This window comes from Melanotaenia boesemani, chromosome 1 (genome assembly GCF_017639745.1).
Source record: "Melanotaenia boesemani isolate fMelBoe1 chromosome 1, fMelBoe1.pri, whole genome shotgun sequence".
Taxonomy (NCBI): domain Eukaryota; kingdom Metazoa; phylum Chordata; class Actinopteri; order Atheriniformes; family Melanotaeniidae; genus Melanotaenia; species Melanotaenia boesemani.
The window spans coordinates 3,451,986-3,472,062 of record NC_055682.1 but is presented as its reverse complement, the minus strand read 5'-3'; the positions used below and the strand labels follow the sequence as shown (position 1 = coordinate 3,472,062).

Below are 20,077 nucleotides of genomic sequence, written 5' to 3'. Positions count from 1 at the left end.
CGGCAAACTTGACGGACTCCACATTCATTGCTCATTTTACATTAAATGAGGAAGCAACCCTGAGACTTGGATGATGCTTCTGAGTCGGCTGTTCTGTTTTTTTATATTATAAAAAACAGCTACAAAGCTTGCACGGCTTCCAAGGCTGGACATAACTCATCAAAGTCCTCATGCCTCCCACCCTTCCTGCTCTTAAAAGAATTTAGTTTCAACGTTTCCTGTTTTATTTCCATGTGCAGTTCCGTTCAGGGCAGGGTTGCTGTGAATGACTGGCTTGCGTTTGACCATCAGGACCTCACTGCAGCTTTGCAAGTTTAATCCTGCCCCCTCATGCCGATACTCACGGGTTACGGCTCGGTTTGTCTTGCAGATAAAGTTGATGAGATGACGCATGCCCAGAAGGCCTCGCCTGTGGATACGAAGATCGCTACGATCAAACCTCGCCCATCCAGTCGCTGCTTGGTGACGCCCACGGATATGAATGTAAGGGTACACACACGAGCACATGCAATGGGTCTGCAGTCATGTGTGTGTTTCTCTGTGTTGGCCCTGTGTGGACTGGCAACCTGTCCAGGGTGTACCTGCCTCTCGCCTGCTAATTGCCAGGATAGGCTCTAGCTTCCCTGCAACCCTGAATTGGACTAAACAGCATAGATAATGGATGCAATGCATTTCCTTCCAAAAAGTGTTTTATGTGGCATATTTGAACCAAATAAAGTTGGTTACAGTTATCAGAAGGGATATAGAAAGTGTGTATGTCTGAGTATATCATGAACAACATTGTGATTTTCAGTCCATGTATCACGACCGCCAGGGAGTAGCAGTGGTGCCGCCCACTGTGCCGGGAGCCTTCTTGGGGTTACCTGAAAAAGGCACCATAAAGAAGCAGAAGTCTATAGGTAAGAGTTTGTGTGTCAGTCAAATCATAAACTGCATGTCCAGTACTTTATGGCTTTAGCTTGTCATAATATTATGAACGCTCAGAGGACTTGCTCTGTATGCTCTTGCAATATTTGCTGCTAATTATAGAGAAATTAGAAGGATCCAGTCAGCAAAGTGTGCTTTCAGGCGATAATATTGGAGGTCATTAAGCATATGCTGAGACTTCACTCTTACTGCAGAACCAGATGAACACCATGCAGGCTAGTATTACTCACAGCTCTCTTGATTTGCAGTGCTATCAAGAATGGGGGTAATGGAAACACACAGCAGCATGTTCAACCCTGCACCCCCTCCTATAATTTACAATAACTGTACAAATGAAAGAAACAGCTTTACCTACAGGCTTGTTAAATCATCCACAAATGACATTGGAAAGCTGAACAGTCATCTTCTAACTTAGATTCACAGAGAACTGGTTTTATATCTAAATGTCAGTACATCTCTGAGCAAAAAATGAAATGGATGTACATTTATATGAGACATTTTGACCCTTGCCTTCAGATAATAATACTAAACCTCTTTTCAGTGTACACAGCTGCATAATGGCTTCACAACTCCCAAACAGATTTACACTCAGCGCTTTGAATATTAATGTCTTTACTTGTCCTAATTTCCATTTTCAAGATTTCATTTCAGGTAATTGCTCAGCTTAATTTGCCAGAAAAATCCCAGATTCCTGCTGCAAACCGCTGCATCAATTTGGCTGCTCAGAAATTTCAGCCTTTAATAAAGGCCAAAAAAGAACTGAAATCAGGAGCACACGCAGTGTGGGACTTGGAGGAAATAAAAAGAAGGGATGTTTCCCTCAGGTCCTCACATAATTTTTCTCTCTGCTCCATTTCTCCAAGGTACAGAGGATGAGAAACAGGGATTCCTCACACCTCCCCTGCTCAAGTTCTCCCGCAGCCTCTCGATGCCTGACACCTCAGAGGACATCCCTCCTCCCCCAGCCATCTCACCCCCTTCACCACCTGCCTACAACTCAGCTGCTGGCCCAACATCCAAGAGCTATGGTACCACACGGCCAGGCTTCACCCAGAACTCTCCTAATGCAGTGACCACCATTAGCCAAACTAGAGACGTTGGAACATTAAGACGCGGCTATTTCCGCCAGAGCTCGGAACAGTTTGAGAGCACACGCACCCGAGGGCGCACGCCAGTGCCCGAGAACCCTTACTCTGAGGTGGGCAATAAGACGCTCTATGTACCGGCAAAACCGGCTAGAAGGAAGGGAATGCTGGTAAAGCAGCCAAATGTGGAGGACAGTCCCGAGAAGTCATGTCACATGCCATCAAGCCCTTCAGGCCCAGTTTCTATGCCTACTACGCCTGTAGAACGGACATGCTCCTCCATTCCCATACCCACCATCATCGTTAAGGAGCCTTCCACCAGCAGCAGTGGCAAAAGCAGCCAGGGTAGCAGTATGGAGATTGAACCCACCACCCCTGAGCATCCACCTCTCACACCCACCGTTGGTGGGAGTGGAGGTTTGCGTCCAGAGGACCCCCTCTCTCTTAGCAACCCCTTTGCAGCAGCTATTGCTGGGGCAGTCCGGGACCGCGAGAAGAGGCTAGAGGCCAAAAAGAACTCGATTGCCTTCCAGTCAATAGACATTGGGGATGATGAATTGAGCGGTCCCACCCCAACCCCTCGTCTTCGACAGTCTAAGTCCATTGATGAAGGCATGTTTAGTAGTGATGAACGTCTTCGAAGGATACTGGCCCCACCTTCGGCAGTACAGCTCGGACCCCCAGTTGGTGGCGGTAGTGGCAATATGACAGATTTCAACACTCCCGAGCCGACAGTGGTTCGGGAGCCTCTAAACACCAGAACAGGCCAGTGTCCTAATCTGGACAGTCCTGTTAGTCTCCCAGCAACTCCTCCTAAGAGCCACTACAAGGCCAATGGGACCTACCTCCATCCTGTCACTGGCAAACCCTTGGACCCTAACTCTCCTCTTGCCTTGGCACTGGCTGCACGTGACCGGGCCATGAAGGAGCAACAGAACCATCCTCAGAGTCAAACAAATCCTTCTCAGGTTCAGCAAACTCTGAAACACGAAGCCCAGTCCCTTCCCCTTCAGCAGAGCCACAAACCAGACCTCAACCAGCCGCTGTTCATTGACACCAAACTACGTTCTGGTATTGAGACGAGTTTCGCTGCAATCTCCTCAGCGACCATGGGGCGGCCAGGCCGAGGTGGCCTTCGGAGGCAGATGACCGAGCAGAAGTATGAGTCTGATGGTGCGCGGGAAGAGCGCCAGCATCAAGCAGTCGAAGAGAGGAAAAGCGCCCCAGTAGACGTGGTCAACACGTCACATCCAAAGTCAGCTGGGCTCCTGATGGTCCATACAAGCACAGAAGCAACAGGCAACAAGGCAAACAGCCAGGAGGTGGAAGTGCAAGACAGCAACCGACCTTCTGAACTAAAGGACCCCAATCAACCTGACCCTCCCAATGCTTCGACCCTGTCCTCCAATCTTCAGTCAGCTGCATTACGGAAGAGGAGTGTTCCTCTGGGCGAATCCTTGGATGAACCAGTAAAACTGTCCTTCCGCATCCCCCCTCCCCCTCTGGCTTCAGTCGACATCGATGAGGAATTTGAGTTCTCAGAGCCCCTTCCCCCACCGCTGGAGTTTGCAAACAGCATTGATATTCCTGATGATCAGGCCAGTGCCTATGCAGAGATGATCCAGCAACAGAGACGGAACGGAGGACCTCCTCTACCCCCCTACCACCCACATGCCCCACCTCCGGTCACCGATCTGCACAAACGGGTGGCAAACAATATGCCTCCCTCATATCCTCCCGCTCCACCTGACCCAGAGTCTGGAGTGGGTGACTCGGGCATCGAAGAGGTAGACAGCCGCAGCAGTGGGGATCCTCAGCACATGGAGACCACCAGCACCGTTTCCAGCATCTCCACCCTGTCGTCAGAGGGGGGCTTCTGCGACAGTGCTCTGGAGAGCCTCTACGCCACCGCAGACGGGCACGCCTTCCTGGTGGACCGTCCGCCTGTTCCACCCAAACCCAAAGGCAAATCTGTTATCAACAGAACATCACTTTATCGCGACGCCCTCATCGAAGAGCCCCCAGAGTCCTATGGGTCGCCCCCCCAGGCCCCTCCCCCTCCCCCCTCATCTTCTGAACCTCCAAGGACTCCTTCTCAAAGAACATCCAAACTATGGGGCGATCAGCCCCCCGATCTACGCAGCCCCCCATCCACACCAGACACGAAGAACACCGTGATCACTGAGCTGAGCTCCATCCTGCAGCACATGAATCGTGACCGACCATCCAAGCCAGGAGAGAGCCTTGACTCCCCCACAGGGACCAGGGGGGGCTTCGGAACCAGGTATCGGAAGTTAGATTATTTGGGTGATATGTGGATGTGTCATGTACCTCATCTTTTCTAGTCCCAGAAGTGCTTCATTTTTATGATTATTAGTTTTTATGTCAGATTTTTATTCAGTGTGATTTGAGCAAATCCCATCCCCTCTTAGTGTGCAGTTGTTTAATTTTGTTGTTGTTTTGCAGTTGATATTTACATTGAGCATTGTCTGTTTATTCAACTGTTATCACTAATTATTTCAGTGGTTTTTTGACATTGCATTTATAATTACATGCACAGTGGATGTGTGACTGGACTGACTGATTCATTGAGAAGAGATGTGCAAGGGTTCCATATGCTTTGAAATACCAGTGGTGGATTTGTTGTAGATTTTATTCTTCCAATATTCACAAAAAATCATTCATTCATTGAGGCATGTCATATAGATATTCTGCATTGTGTTTTCCCACTAGTTTTTTTTAAAAATATCAGTCATAAAGAAACCTCCAAGTTGCTTTCAAGAAAGACCGTAAGCTTATTTTTTTAGATAGACAGATGTTTGGTCTTTTGTGGACAGACTTTATTGTTGTATAGATGTGATGTATCCATATACAGTTATGAGGAAACGCGAGCACACCCTCTTTATCTCCCAAGGTTCAATCTTTTGGGACATGACGAAATATGTGATCTTTTCCAGATCTTAGAATTAAACAACCCATGACATAAATCAGATATCACTTTGATGTTTTCTCATGGAGTTCCACTTGCAAAACTCTCATGCATGGACGTCTGATGAATTTTATAGCTTTTGCTTAATTTAACATTAGTAGCGTTTATTAGCTACCACTGGATTTTTTGAACTCCTCATATAGGCATCTTGTGGTTGTACTGTGGGTGGCAACAGAGATTTGCCATGTTTCCCCTGGTGGCTGCCACAAGTATCTGACATATCTTGCAGAGTTACCTTTGTTTGTAATGTGTCATCTCTCTTGTAACTGAAATAGTTCCAAATAGCCGCTGTTCTGTTGAGCCACGAGTTCATCTGCTCCAATTTAGCTCCAATCCTCAAAGGAAAGGTCCCAAGAAAGTGGGATGGTTCAGGTCAGATAATCTGCTAACCTTCCCAGTATTTACCTGTGGAAACACAAAGAAAATGCGTACCGACCTGCACCATACTAAACAAAACCTGTTAGGGGAAACAGGGATAATAAGAGTCCATTTGATTCACCACTGATGCCCACAGAGCATGAATGCACAGCAGGGTTTGGAACATTACGTCACTTCCTTAAAATATGTAACTATATATAGCTGCCAGAACTATTTATCGCAGTTTAAGCAGTCGTTGCAATGCATATCTCATGCGGGCTAAACTTTTGAGATATTGTTCAGCTCTTATGTGAGGTCATCTGTCAGTAGCTAAAGCTTGGCTGAAATAGTCTCAAGCAACAAAGCAATATCCCAGACAGCAGCAGATCTACAGCATTGTAATGCTGGAAAGAAGAGTGGACCAGAGTTCCTCCACAAACGTGTGAGACTGATAGTGTCATCCAGATAACCATTACTGCAACTAATGGCTGCTAGAAGAGCTGCTAGAAGCTGCTGGATCATGAGGTGGATGCAGTTTTTACACATTGGTTCAGCGGTTTGGTTCAGTCTTTGTTCAGTGATGATTCAGTTTAATATTTCATGTTTTGTTGTTTACCTGAGGTTGGATTGGCGTCATTTAAAGACCTGCAGAGGAATAGATTTATTTTTAAGTCCTGATATGTAAAACCATTTTCACATATCTTTTGAATGTTGACAGAAACATTAGATAAGCTCCAATCAGCAGCAGGTGTGACTTCAGGAATCTTCTCTTGTAGATATTTTGGATCTCCTGGTTCAGGTGAATTATTTGGTAGAGTTTAACGGAGGAGATGAATCATCTATCTGTAATCTCACATATTCATCACTCGCTAATCCTTTTATTTTGTTTCCATGTCAACATTTTTTGTCACAGTTTAGATTGAATGTGTGTTTGAACAGAAACAGGAAGGAGCAGCTCAAACCGATCAAGTTTGGAGAGTCCCAGATAACAGCTGAAGCTGTGTGCTTGTTGATGGGAAGACTGATGTTTAGGCCTGCAGGACTGTCTGCTGTAAGAAGGACAAGGTTTTGATGGACAATGCACCTGAGTCAATTCAGCTCATGCTTTTTAAACCCCCCCTCCCATGAGAGTGGCATAAAAAGCACAATCAATAATTTACTGCTCACATGCATTTTGCATGATGGTTCCCTTCGCTCATCAGAGAAGTGTAAAGGGTGGTGAGAGCTCAGCAAACTCCGGCTTCCTGAGCTCATCAAGCCCGCTGGTGACCGTTTGGGATAATCGCAGATGCAACAATTGTGTGTTCTCCATCGTGTCATCCTCATTGTCTTCCTCTGCAGTTCAAGTCCATTTCTTCACCTTTGCACCTTATACTCATTTGCAGCACACCTCTTCATCTATGTTCATCTTCATTTTCTCCATTCACCTGCTGTACCTTCACGTCTTTGTCGGCTGCGCTGACATCACACCAAACGCCTGTTTCCAGCTCTGTGTGTTTGTTGTTATGACCCGGTTTTAAAAAGCATCGAGTTTCATCCTGGTAGAGTTTGTGGAAGTTTTGGCTCCACAGCTTTTGTCCTAAAATGGATCTGTTTTAACTTTGATTATAAGAAAAATTAACTTCTATAATGTCACAACGTTTATGTTTTTTCTGAGATCCTGTTTAAGTGATGGGATTCAGGGATTTAGACTGCTGTGGAGTCTTCTGCAGAACATCCCAGCGATTCTGTCAGGTTGAGGTCTAGACTCGACTCTGTTGACTAATCAGTATTTAAAAATTATGCGTGATGTTGCCTGAACCTCTCTGTCACAGTCTGAGCCTGATGAATCCTGACATTTTCTTCTTGGAATCTGCTCATGCCATCAGAACAGAGAAGAATCCCTAATGCAATATGCAAGAGCCTGATAGTTCGGTATATTCCGGTAGTCAGCTTAACACATACCATTGCTGAACCTGGAGTTTAGCAGCTGTAACAGCCCCTGCAGAACGCTGCAGGATTGTACTTAAAGAGCCAGCACGGGAGCCTCTTTTTACCCCGATGCTCTTTTTCTTGGGGAATTAACCCCCTAATGTGATTCGCTTTATATATGTATGTATACAGTAAATGGTAGGTAGGTAGGTAGGTAAGTAGATAGGTAGGTAGGTAGGTAGGTTATATAAGAAAAAAGGTAAACACAAAATTTATGCAAGAAAGATACTGGCCAAAAAAAATTCCCTTCTTTTTAACTAAATAAACAGGAGCCTCCTATTGGTTAAATCCTGCAGGGTGATCATCTTTCAGCTGCAACACGTTGTTTAATCCCAACTGATGCAGTGAGTAGCTTCTCAGTTCTGTAACTACCACGTGGAAAGAGACATTCCATGGTCGTAGAAAGAAAGTTTCCTCTGGAAGTAGAGTCTGCTCCTCCCCTTCCTGTGCATAGTATCTGTCAAGTCTCCTGTCCAAGTATTTATAGCTGTCTACAACCTCTACCTCCTCACCCAGGATCCTGATAGGCTGGTGTGATGGTTATCTCCTCCAAAAGTCAATAACTGTCTCCTTCATCTTGTTCACATCTAGAAGGATTTCTGGTTCCTGCAGTCCACAAAGTTGCCAGTGATGTTAGTGCATGTTGCATGTGCTGCTCTGAAACCTGCACACATGGCTCAGCAGAGATGAACATGTTCTCTGATTGCATTTCACACCAGAATCATGTCTCTTATTGATCCAAAGCTGCTGTTATAAACCACAAATAGAAACTTCAGTCAGACAATACACATCAGAAAATAATGGGCTGGAAGGAGGAGACTCAGAGTTGTATGGAGGCAAGATAGGGACATAAGGTTTCTTAGCGTCCCCAAGTGCTATCAGGTGCAGTAGTGTATAACTCTGTAATATATGATGGATAGCTACCCTTTAGGCAATCTATGGACGTTTTCCAGTCATTTCTATCCCCTCCAGAAGGTTTACAATCCAAATGTAGTTTTTATTCAGAAACTCTATCTGGTTAACCCACACTGATCCATGATAACAGCATTATTTACCACATTTCACCATAAAAACATCACCATCACTACTATGTTGCTAAGAGACCTCTATTTAGACCTGGACATGATGATGAAGCCACTTCCTGTCAGACTTTCCACCAATCAGAGAGCTTAGATTGACGGTAACGTCCAATCAGGAGCAGCCAAAGATCAACCAGTGAGCAGAAAGTTCTATGTGTGTGTGAAAAGAAGAAAAATAATGCTCCTCTATGGCTGGAATAAAGCCAAGAAGACATTTCTGATGCACGGTGGCGCCACAAAGCAGCTGAGCTGGAGTTGGTTTAGTGAGGATAGCAGGTAAATAGTAGCAGGAATAACTGGAAATGAGGAAAAAGTGGAAACATGGAAATAGTTTCTGTTGTGTGTTTGTTTCAATAACAATATTTTTTCTCCTGAAAGCCAAAACTTGAGAGAACGATGAGATGAGAAAAGGCTTGGTCACTGTTGATCTGTGTGTTATTTCTACAAAGTTCTGTTAGTAATAAATTCTGCTTTCTTCTTCTGGTCGGCCTTTATGCTGCTAAATCTATTCATACATTCATTTTACATCATTTTAGCCTCATAATCTAAAAGCCGAGGCTGGAAATATCATGTCTGATGCTGACTGGGATTAAAATCTTCAGCTTCTACACAAAATTTTACATAAAAAAATAGTCTGACCAAAAATAACCAAACAACTTTGAGTTTCAAGGGTTAATGAAGCTGATGAGTCCAAATATTTATTTTATTTCATACCGTTCCAGCTCTCTCAGGTTGCAGATGTACGGAATCTGTGCAGCCGAAGCTCATTAGAAGTTTGTGTTACCTGAACGCTTGCCGCTCATCCAGGCTCAGAGAATGTTTCATTCTCTCCCACACATCATCGTCTGAAGGAACATTTCCTGGTTTTGGCCTCAGATCAGATGCTTGTCGTTTGTCAGATCAAACAATCGGAGGAATTCTGGGCTGTCATGTGACTGCAGATCAGCAGCCTGCTGCTTGGAGTGAGTGTTTTTAAACCCTCCTCTCTTGGACGTCACCAGGGTCTCTGAATATCCGACTCTGTGCTCAGAGCAGGATTTCGTGTTGCTCTCACTACTTTGTCTTGTGGAGGGGGTTGCCAGGCAGCAGGAGACGAGGTTGTAGGCAGATAGGGGGGAGTGCCTTGTCATGTGAAGATGGGCCTGCAGAGGGTGAGACGCTCCTGCTTCTGTGACCGTTAAACAGATGGCAACACTGATCATGGCCTAGATTCACACCTGCTCGCTCTCTCTCTCTCTCTCGCTCTCTCTCTCTCTCTCTCTCTCTCTCTCTCTCTCTCTCTTTATCCATCACTTTCCCTCCTTTTTTCCTCATCTCTTGGTTGGAATCAGCTGCAGTAACATCCGATTTTCTCCTCTAGATATTTGTGAAGAGGCCTTTTTTTTATCTTTGTCTCTTAGACTCCCAGATTAAATGTGCGTTGGTTGTGCCTGTGGACGGCACGGTTGCCCGGCAACCAGCTGATGAGAGCAGCCTTGAGGCCTGCAGTGATGTCAGTCCGAGTCAGGGGAGGGGTGTGAGTTTGCACAAGTGTGTGAGAGATGAAGCGGGAGGATGGCAGGCCAAACCCTCAGCAGAGTTCAGCATCATCTCACGCAGGTCACGTGCTGCGCTTCTTTAGTAGGCCACCGTTATGTAACCCGAGTCAGCGCGTGTGTGTTGATGCTTCTATAAATACAGTGGCTGTATGCCAGTGTGTGCGACCTCGTATGCGTGAGACGAGTGTGCTGAAACAAGCAGGGAGTCATGTGATGTGCGGGCGCTGAAGGCGAGGTCTCCCACCGAAGATATCTGTAACGCTGCATCACGTTCCTCTGATGGAGATGAGAGATGGTCACTGAGAGAGACACACACTCATGCTACTTACGTGTGTCTATGCTGTAGTTGCACAACCTCAACTCCAAAAGTCTCTTTAAAATGATGTAAATAAAGACAAAATGCGTTGATTTACAAATCTCATGAATCCATATTTTATTCCCAGTAGAAGGTAAACAACATATCAGATGATGAAACTGAGACGTTTCACCATGTGATGAAAATATGAGCTGATAGTGAATCTGATGCAGCAACACATCTGGAAAAAGCTGGAACAGGAGCAACAAAAGGCTGGAAAAGGAACTAGTACAAGTCAGAAACAAATGAAGGAACATTTGAAGATCCACCATCTACAGTGTGTACTATCATCAGAAAATATAGAGATTCAGGAGGAATCTCTGTATGCATGGGGCAAAGTTACATTAAAAATAAAATCAGATGTACTTTATTGATCTCAGACTGGAAAATTCCACAGTTTTTAGAGCCAGTTTGTCTCAGATTGGTGAACCTCTGTCCAGCTTTCTATCTGAGAGACTCTGCCTCTCTGAAATGCTCCTTTTTATACCCAGTCATGTTACTGACCTGTTGCCAGGTAACCTGATTAGTTGTCCAATGCTCCTCCAGGTGTTTCTGGTTTGTTCCAGGTACTTTTCCAGCCTTTTGTTGCTCCTCTTCCAACTTTTTCCAGACGTGTTGCTGCATCAGATTCACTATCAGCTCATATTTTCATCACATGATGAAACGTCTCAGTTTCATCATCTGACATGTTACTTGTGTTTTTTGGAGTTTTTAATTAATTTAATTTTGACCTGAAACTGTCCAAGTTCAGCTCGGGTCTCCGGACTTCTTATTGAGAGTGTGACATAGAACATGTTGAAAGGGATCATTTACAGCCTCTTAGAGATGAGGTCAGCCTCGTGCACCAGTAAAACTAAAACTGATGAATAACTGATTGAGGAAAAGTTTATAATCTGGGTCTGTAAAAAGAGCCATTCAGACATGGAGCAACATATGTGTGTCCTTTTAATCTTCATTTAAGATTAGCGGTGCAGATTATTTTTATGAAACATGACCTATTTGGGTATTTTTCATATTAATAAACATAAATCCATGACAACAATTTGCAGTAAAAGCATTAAAAGATGGGTTTTTTTTCAGATCATAGGCCGTGGTGAGTTCACCTTCACTCCTGGGGTCAGAAAAACCAGCTGTTAGAGAACAACTGCATGTCAACAGATAAGAGTCATACGTGCACGGCGTTCTGGTGACCCTCTTTAGCTATGTGTGACATTTTGTAGCTACAAGAAATGATAATAAGGTCAGAGAAACTAAACGAGGTGCTGTGCTAATTAGTCTTAATAGCTAATTACATGCTTTTTAAAAGCAGGGTGGTGATGAGAGCGGAGCTTTCTGGGCTGCAGGTGAAGTGTGTGGTCGAGTGCATCATGTTTGCATGTTGTTAATGTGTGTTGCTGCAATGCTGTGCACCATCTAACGTTGTCCTCCTGTCTCCGTCTCATCCATCTGACACGTCCTGGAAAAGCTGCTGCTGAGCTGTAAGTTTTCCCACCTCGCAGCGGGCCTGAGTGAAGGCAGCACTTTCACTGTGGCCCAGTTCCACTTTGGCAGCAGGACCCTTCACTTCCCCTCAGGCTGTTCCATATGTCACAAGCAGGAAAGAGCGATATCTAGGCTAAATGTAGCTCCTTGCAATTGGTGGAAAAAGTCCATTTTGAGAGTGTGGGGGTTACATTTGGCCTGTTTTCTGCCCCTTGGTTAAGTTTTTTCTGTACAAACACAAGCTGTAGGTTGACAATGCTCTCTGTTTGTCAGGAGACGGCTTGAAAGGGAACAAAATCCTCAGGGGAAGAGGAATTAATGTGTGATCATCCTGCATGGTTTGAAGTGAGTGTGTGTGTGTGTGTGTGTGTGTGTGTTCTGCCCCTCCACATATCAGCGCAGCATCACATGCATCTGTCTGCAGCAGCAGGTAGAGGAGGTGTGCTTGGTAATTACTGCACTGAATTTAAAAATAATTAAGATAAATAAAAATAATTTATTTATGTCAGAATGAAGGTACAGATATGAAATAATGAGATTTCAAGTGCTTTATAATATGTTCCCTTAAAGGATAGTTAAATAAATGTAAACTTCTTCACAATATATTTTACCTCTTTGTACTAAAACAAAGGGAAGAATTCAGACTTATTTTCTATTCATGGGTCATTTTTTTACTTTTCTGGCCCAGTTGAGACCAAATTGACCCTGAACTAAAATGAGTTTGACACCTCTGTAATAAAGGAAGATGTCATGCAGCATTTAGCCTCCCTGATGTGTTTAATGACTTCTGGACAGCAGAGGACTCCGCGGCATCGGGGAAGAACAAACAATCGAAAGGACGCAGTTGTTGTTGGTTTTAGTTGTTTCCAGGGACTCGGTAACAGATGACCTGAGACGGCTCTGTTTTTTCAGCTCGAATCAGCTGTAAGTTCTCCTCTGAACTTCCTGACCTGAAAAGGTCAAACAAATGAGAATTTTACAAGAAAGGAAGCTGATCTGATCAGATTGTTTCATTTTAGGAGATTATCTGCATGTGCATGAGCCTGATTTCCTCTCCCATCTTCATCCAGGACTAACTGTACACACTCTGAATTTATCACCTGCATATAAAGACTCTGAAGAAGAAGCACGTGTTCATGCAAACTTAAACTAAATGTTTCATGCTGTGTCTCATTTCTGGTATTCAGATCAGGACAAAAAATTCTGAATGCATAAACACAGAGTTTAATTCAGCACAAATGATCCTTCGGTCGGTTTTTAAAACAGAAAACTTTTGTTTTCAGTATCAGTGTCCAGAAGTCCTGATCTAGTCCACATTTCTTCACATGTGACTTTGTTGTAGACTTTTAAAAAGATATGAATGAATGGTTGTCCAGCTTTTTCCCTCCTTTCCAGTCCAGTCCAGGTCCCAAATCAGAGAAACTTTGCTGGCTCTGAATCGTTCAGGCAGAAACAAAGCTCCTAACCAGAGTTGTGTCAGCATAACAGACAACTTAGCAGAGAACTTAGCAGACAACTTAGCAGGGTCTTTAGCCTCTTTATTACTAGCTGCCTGTCACTTTAGTTTTATCTGTGAAAACCAGCAAAATTCAGACAGTAAGACAGACAGAAAACAGGATTTCAGCAGCAACAAGGTGATTCCCAAACAGCTGGAAACCTGGCATATCTCATCATGGTGGCAGAAACTGGACGCATGGAGGATCTCCGGTCTCTAAACTTCCTTCCCTTTCGAAGGATTTGGAGGAAATTTCACTAGTCAGAATATTTAAGTTTAAATTTAACCCCAAACTGTCAATGCGTAAAGCTTTTACATCAAGTCTTTCAGAGAAAAGTATGTTCTGTCGGTTTTAGGCCCAGTCCTCTTAGTTAGCAGAAGCATAGTGTCCCTTTGTAAATTGGAGGTTTGAGTTTGAGTTTGTCATCATCTCCAAACAACCACCAGCACCCGGACTGAGAGGATAGAAGAGCTCTGCTCCTAAATCTGTAAAAGACAAGGCGTTTTCTTTTCCCACAAACAGTTCTAATAAACCCTGATTCCCCTTGTTAGCTGCTCATAACCACCATCAATTTTTTCACTGTCTCTTCCACTTCATATGCTTGTGATCCCCATTTTACATCATCACATTTATATAAATGACCTCACCAGATTATTTCACCCATACCTGCAAGTCTGTGTGTTTATTTATGTTTATCTTAGAGTAACGGTGACAGTAAAGATCTGTTCAGGCCCCTGAAATGGTTCTTTGTAATGAAAGGCACAAGAAGGGAGATGCATGAACAATTTTAGGTGGTTTACATACATACAGTTGTTAAAAGCTAATCTTCTTCTTCAGCTGTTTCCATGAACAATAATGTGATTGTTCTTAAATTAAAACTTTTTTTAACTGGCAGAAATAATTTAATGACACAATAGAGTTGAATTATAAGTACGAGAAAGTCCACAGCAGTCGGTGTGAAAATGAATCTGCAAACATCTGAAACAAACATCAGCTGCTGGAAAAGTTTGCATGTGGCGCCACCTTCTGTTAATCTGCAGCATTACATCATCTTTTTAAGACTTTATCTTTGTTCATTTATTCCTCCTAATGGTGGTTTGACCTCTCACAAAGCGTTTGACCCAGTTGCATCATGGGAAGTTGAGAAGCCTGCTGATCATCTTGATCTGTTTGAAAACATTACCTTTGTATGTTTTCAGATTTCTGAGCTGTTGTGAACTCATCACTCTTTTCTAAAGTCTGACAAACCTTTCAGGTCAAATTACACTGCAGGCAATTGAATCACCAGTAAGAACCAGCGGGTTTACTGGTTTAATGAAAGGGTTGTTCTCTTGTTCATCGGGGGGGGGGGGACTCGGGGTTCAGAGACCTGAGAATGATGTGAAAAGGGTGGAGAAAAAGTTGAGATGGAGTAAAAGATGAGAAATGAAAAGGAAGAGTGGATGAAGATGAGAGAGAATGGACGAGTCAGGGCAGATGAATGGATGAGTATGGATGAATTTACACATGAATGGATGGAAGAATGGATTAATAGATGAGGTAAGGAAGAAGGGATAGAATGGACCGACGGACAGATGGATGGATGGGTGGATAGATTGATGGACGGACGGACGGAGGATGGATGAGGAAGGGAAGAATCTGAGCCTCAGCGGTTTTTGACTTAATGTGTTGACAGTAATGATGTTGCTGTGGAATAAATCTCACCTGTGATTTTTGCTTGTGTGTGTGTGTGTGTGTGTGTGTGTGTGTGTGTGTGTGTGTGTGTGTGTGTGTGTGTATGTGTGTGTGTGTGTCACCAGCAGCTCAGTGACCATGACTAACCTGTAGTCTCCTCTCTGCCCCCCTCCCAGGGCTCCCACAGATGACTCAGGAATGCGTAACAATGCTGCAGCCGCCACTGCCCTCACCTCCACTCCCCCCAGCAGCCTCCCATCCCACACCCACCCCTGCAGCCCACCAGACTCCACCTCCTCCCTCACTCCCTGCTCCTCACTGCCCCCATCTGTGTCACCTACCCTCACGGATGTCTTCGGCCTGCCCACCCCGCCCATGGGCAGCGGCGGCGGCTACAGCCTGAGCTCGTCGTGCGGGGGCAGCGGCAGCTCGCGCTCCCCATCCCCGCTCACACTGATGCAGGCAGTGGCAGCCTCGGGGAAGCCCTTTGTCTCCAAGCCCATGGAGCTGTGGAGCAAGCACGATGTGGCGGACTGGCTGGAGAGCCTGAACCTGGGGGAGCACAAGGACGCCTTCCTGGACAATGAGATCGAGGGCGCCCACCTTCCATCGCTGCAGAAGGAGGACCTGATAGACCTCGGCGTGACCAGAGTAGGCCACCGCATGAACATCGAGAGGGCCCTCAAGCTGCTGCAGGACAGATAAGGCCCGAGGAGGCCGGGGGGATGGCGTGGATCAGGGCTGAAGAGAGGGGGGCGTTATGATCACTTTTACCGATCTCTTCATCGGACATAATCTCAAGTCGTGGGTAGAAGTTTTGTCCAAGCTGACGCTGCCTCTTGCTGTTTTTGTCCTCTCTCATCCTCCGCTGTCGCCCTCATCTCAGCGCTCCGGTTTGTCCGCCCTCGTCCTCCTTCCCTCCATCCTGAGGGGATGTGTGGAGGAGCTGCAGAAGGGAAATGCTGCTATGTCCGATCAGAGGAGGACAGGACCGTGGACTGTCCAGAAGACTCTGGAACTAACTCGTCTGGAGGTTTTTCGAGCTCTCCCATCTGCTTTGGAATACTGAAGACTTTTTCCCTGCACCCGGAGTGGGTGCATGAAAACCAGCTGAGCTGGTCGTTGCTCCTTTTCTATCTTTGCTAGAGTTTGTTCAGAGAATATTTCTTCACTAGAGTCCTACCGGAGTTATATTTCTGGGTGCATCTGAGGTTGTAGAGAAAAAAAGACTCCTTTTTTTTTGTTTTTTGTTTTTTTTTTTTTTCCTTTGGCTTTTCACCTGTTTGTGTCTGAATCAGAGCATCAGCTGACGTGTTGAAACTAAAGCTAAACCATATCCTGTGTCCACGCACACACGGTTTCTGCACAGTGCCACACGATTTGTGATCACACACTTTCTTCACACACACACATACTGTTGGCCTTCGTCTCCTGAGAAAGAGCTAAATGAACGGAGAGGTGGTCATCAGAGCTACCGATCGACACCCGTCCAGGTCGGGGTGTGAGGAAAACCGAGAGGACACAAGGTGCGAGATGGACATCGGACCGGAAAAATTGAAGCGTCCTCCTTTCAGTTCTGGTTGACCCAAAAATCACCTCAACCTGTTCACAGCTTAGACAAAGTTACTTCTCTGCTTCTGTCAAACTTTCCACCTCACAATAAGCAGGTCAGCACATGCAGATGGTGATAAAGTTTAGAGGCAGTGTGACGGGATGCGTTTAGAGGAAACATTTTGGGAAACACAGATTTGCTTTCTTGCTTCGTGCAACGTGAAACTTCCATCTTCTTCTTCTGCAGCTGTTTGATATGAACCAAAACATCCAGTTTTATCTTCCTTAATCCTCCAACTCTCCATCTAAGCCGACCACAATCTCTCCATCCTTACAGAACTCCATTTACCATAAGCCCTCACAGAAAAACTAAAACTCAGGACCACATTTCATGGTTTCACAAACACTGACGAGCGTGTTCATTTCATCCTCAGGTCACATTCTCATCCTTCATAACTGTCCGATTCCCTCCTGTAAGGCAAGGCAGGTTCATTTCTACAACTCATTACATGTACAAGTCAAAGTTCTTTAGATAAAACACTAAAAGCATCCAATAGAAACAGAACAAGCTGAAATAGAGAAACAGACAGCAGAATACGTTCTGTGAGTTACATATTATACAGACATGAAGGGGAAGCAGAGTTCCCAGTGAAGTTGAACTCATTCGCACATTGTTTTCTTTCTGGTGACTACCTGTTTTTATAATCCTGTCATCTTCTGACACACTCAGACGAGGTGAAACTCACATCTGTGCTGTGACTTCAGATACAAAACATGTCTCAAACATCTCCCAAAGGTTGCAACATTTATCACTTGACACATAAAGATTAGTTCAATCTGGCAACAAAAACCACAGATTCTTTCATTTCTGTGTGTGAAGCTGGTGTCTGAAGACGGTTAGCCAAGCTTAGGTGGGTATGGACAGTTGTTAATGGACAGTGGCTGTGAGTGGACAAAATTCTTCTGTGAGTGGCCTCAGGTGTGTACAAGTGTACCGTCGTCTTCTATGGTCCTTTTAAGGTGTTACTTGTCCCAAACGGAGCTCCAGCTCCTGTCGAGAAAAGCTGCAGTTTTAAAGCTTTGCACAGAGTTGTTTGTCCATTCAGGGACACCGTAGTAAAAATGGTGGCAGCTGCTGTGTATGTGGACCCACGGCAAACAGATATAAATGCTTTATTCTAAGAAAATAAAAACATAACACTTATCTTAGTAAAGTGATTAGAAATCTATAGAAATATATAATAAATTTATATAAAATCTTTTTATTATTGCTTTTTTCTTTTGTTAAACTTTGCAGCTTTAAAATCAGAAACTATGTGTCTAAAATTCTCAGACTCATTGTAATTAACATGTTGCATGTTGCCACCAACCATTTAAAGAATAAACTGGTTCTAGTGGACAGATTTTCACTCCAGAGGACAGAACCAGCACGAGTAAAAACTGTGTGTTCATTTCACAGATTAATCTCTTTGCTTTAACTTGTTAAGTTTGACAGCCCTAATAAAAAAAACCAAATTCATTTGATAAATGTTAGCCTACAGCTGTGTTTTGTTTTTGTTTTTTGTTATTTTGTTGCTGCTTTTTTCTTTTTTACAATGATCTGGCAACCCCCAGTTTAGGAAATGTTGCTTTAAATGAGAACATAAACGTATTATGTACCTAAATCAAAGTAAGCTAACAGCCTCCTTTCATCATTTATATTAATGACAGAAGAAACCAGTCATATAGGGTTGAAAACATTTATTTTATTAAACACTGAGTCACAGATGAGACCCACGACAGATGTGTCACAACGAAGCTTCAGTTTCACCATCCTTATGTGGAGGAAATGAAGGACGACTGGTACCAAATACCAAATATTCCTGATTTAGGAGCCACACAGTTTGAGACTATTTTATCGCCTTATGATAAAACTTTGCTCAAAACCCTGTTGTACACAATCTGGTATTTGTCTAGTGCCCCTTGGTGGACACCTTATACACTGCAACAATTCTGAGTTATCACATGGTAAAAAATGGCTTATATATATATATATATATATATATATATATGTGTGTATATAAATTCAGATTCTAAATATACACATTTTTCCCATGTTTCCTTGAGTCAGACTTTAGAGGGTTACGTATCACAGACAAAACTACAGCTATTGTTTACTTCCTAACTTTGTTGATATCTTCATGTTCATCTCTTCCATCCTGTAAATCCTGATGTTCTCCAGTCAACATCAATTTATTCACAACATTTAAAACAACCAGAGTTCTGTCCCATAATGCAGTGCTGCAGAAACTGCAGTAGGACTTTAAAGAAATCATCTGTACTGTAACTGTAAGGAAGTGTGTGTGTGTGTGTGTGTGTGTGTGTGTGTGTGTGTGTGTGTGTGTGTGTGTTTCCCAAAATGTTGAACTGGTATAAACTGGCAGCAGCGCTTTCATGGGTTAGAAACCAGCTGTGAGTTCTGTTGGATACTTTGAACACAACTTCTTATTAAAGAACTAGATCTTAAAGCACCTAAAACAACATTTTACCAGGGAAATGACTTTATTTAATCAAAATGACTATTTGTTTACTGCTCTTTGCTAAATTAAAGAAAAATTAATCCAGAATGCAATCTGAAGCATTTTGTGGGCTGAAAAAAAAAGTCCAGTTCCAGAGGGAAACTGGAGACTCCACAGAGCAAAGATCAGGACTTTACTTAGAAATAAACTCATCAGCAAGTTGATTATTTGTCCTGCAGCTTCATCCAGATGAGATGAAATCTGGCTGAGCTGTTTGACTTGTAGAGCTTTGTGTTGAGTTTTAGGTCTGAGTCTGGACCCGATGTCAGCCCTGTGTGAGATTAGAAAGGGATGAAAGCGGCTCTGAGCTGCTGCAGATGGTGTTTCAGTGTTTCAGAAGCTCAACGTCTGAGGTTAAAACATGTAAATAAGAGTGATTTAACAGGATAGAAGTCTATTTGAGTCAATGTATAGCTCTATGAAGATGTTTAGAGGGGGAAAAAGAAATACTATGAGAGTTGATTTATAGTTGTCGTAGCTGACCTGATGACCAAAGTGTTGGTCCACCCCCACCCCACCTACCCCCCACCTACCCCCACCTACCCCTCATCCTGCAGAGGATGCCTCAAACATCTCTGCTCCCTTCCTCCGCCGCTGCAGCTCAGTCTTAGTGGATTCTCTGCTTTGTGCTCGATGGCGACCCAACGTGGTTTAGACCGAAGCCGGTCCGGTCTGGTTTCATCTCACACTCTGCAGCTTCATGTAGACGCAACTTTCTGAGGAGACAAACTAAACACACACCAAGCTCTGTGTTCTGTGAACATTAGCCGTGCGGAGGCGTGCACAGGACGATGCTGCTATAATCCTGTTTTCAAACTCACAGCGGCGTGTCGGAGGGTAGAAAAGCACAGTATTTTTAAAGATTTGTATAGAGTTCTATGAAGTTTTATAGAGGTTATCTGAACAAAAACTGTTCACACTGATGCTTGGATTGCCAAAAAAATAAAATAAAAATAAAGAAATACTATATACGTAGATTAAACCGTGGATTATTATCATTATTGTTATTAGATTA

General features: G+C 43.9%; 1 protein-coding gene across 4 annotated transcripts in view; it reads left to right on the top strand.

The window, feature by feature from the left end:
* The window catches only part of LOC121629061 (SH3 and multiple ankyrin repeat domains protein 2-like), a 302,762-nt gene extending 285,121 nt beyond the window's left edge, over positions 1–17,641 (top strand). For 3 of the 4 annotated variants that reach the window (XM_041968766.1, XM_041968841.1, XM_041968600.1), the window contains 4 exons: positions 371–483; positions 794–899; positions 1,791–4,296; positions 15,130–17,641. In XM_041968766.1, coding sequence (XP_041824700.1) covers positions 371–483; positions 794–899; positions 1,791–4,296; positions 15,130–15,658 — 3,254 coding nt within the window. In that variant the 3' untranslated portion in view covers positions 15,659–17,641. The remainder of the gene's footprint in view (positions 1–370; positions 484–793; positions 900–1,790; positions 4,297–15,129) is intronic. The other variant, XM_041968688.1, reaches the window with a different exon arrangement.
* Positions 17,642–20,077: the final 2,436 nt, after the last annotated feature.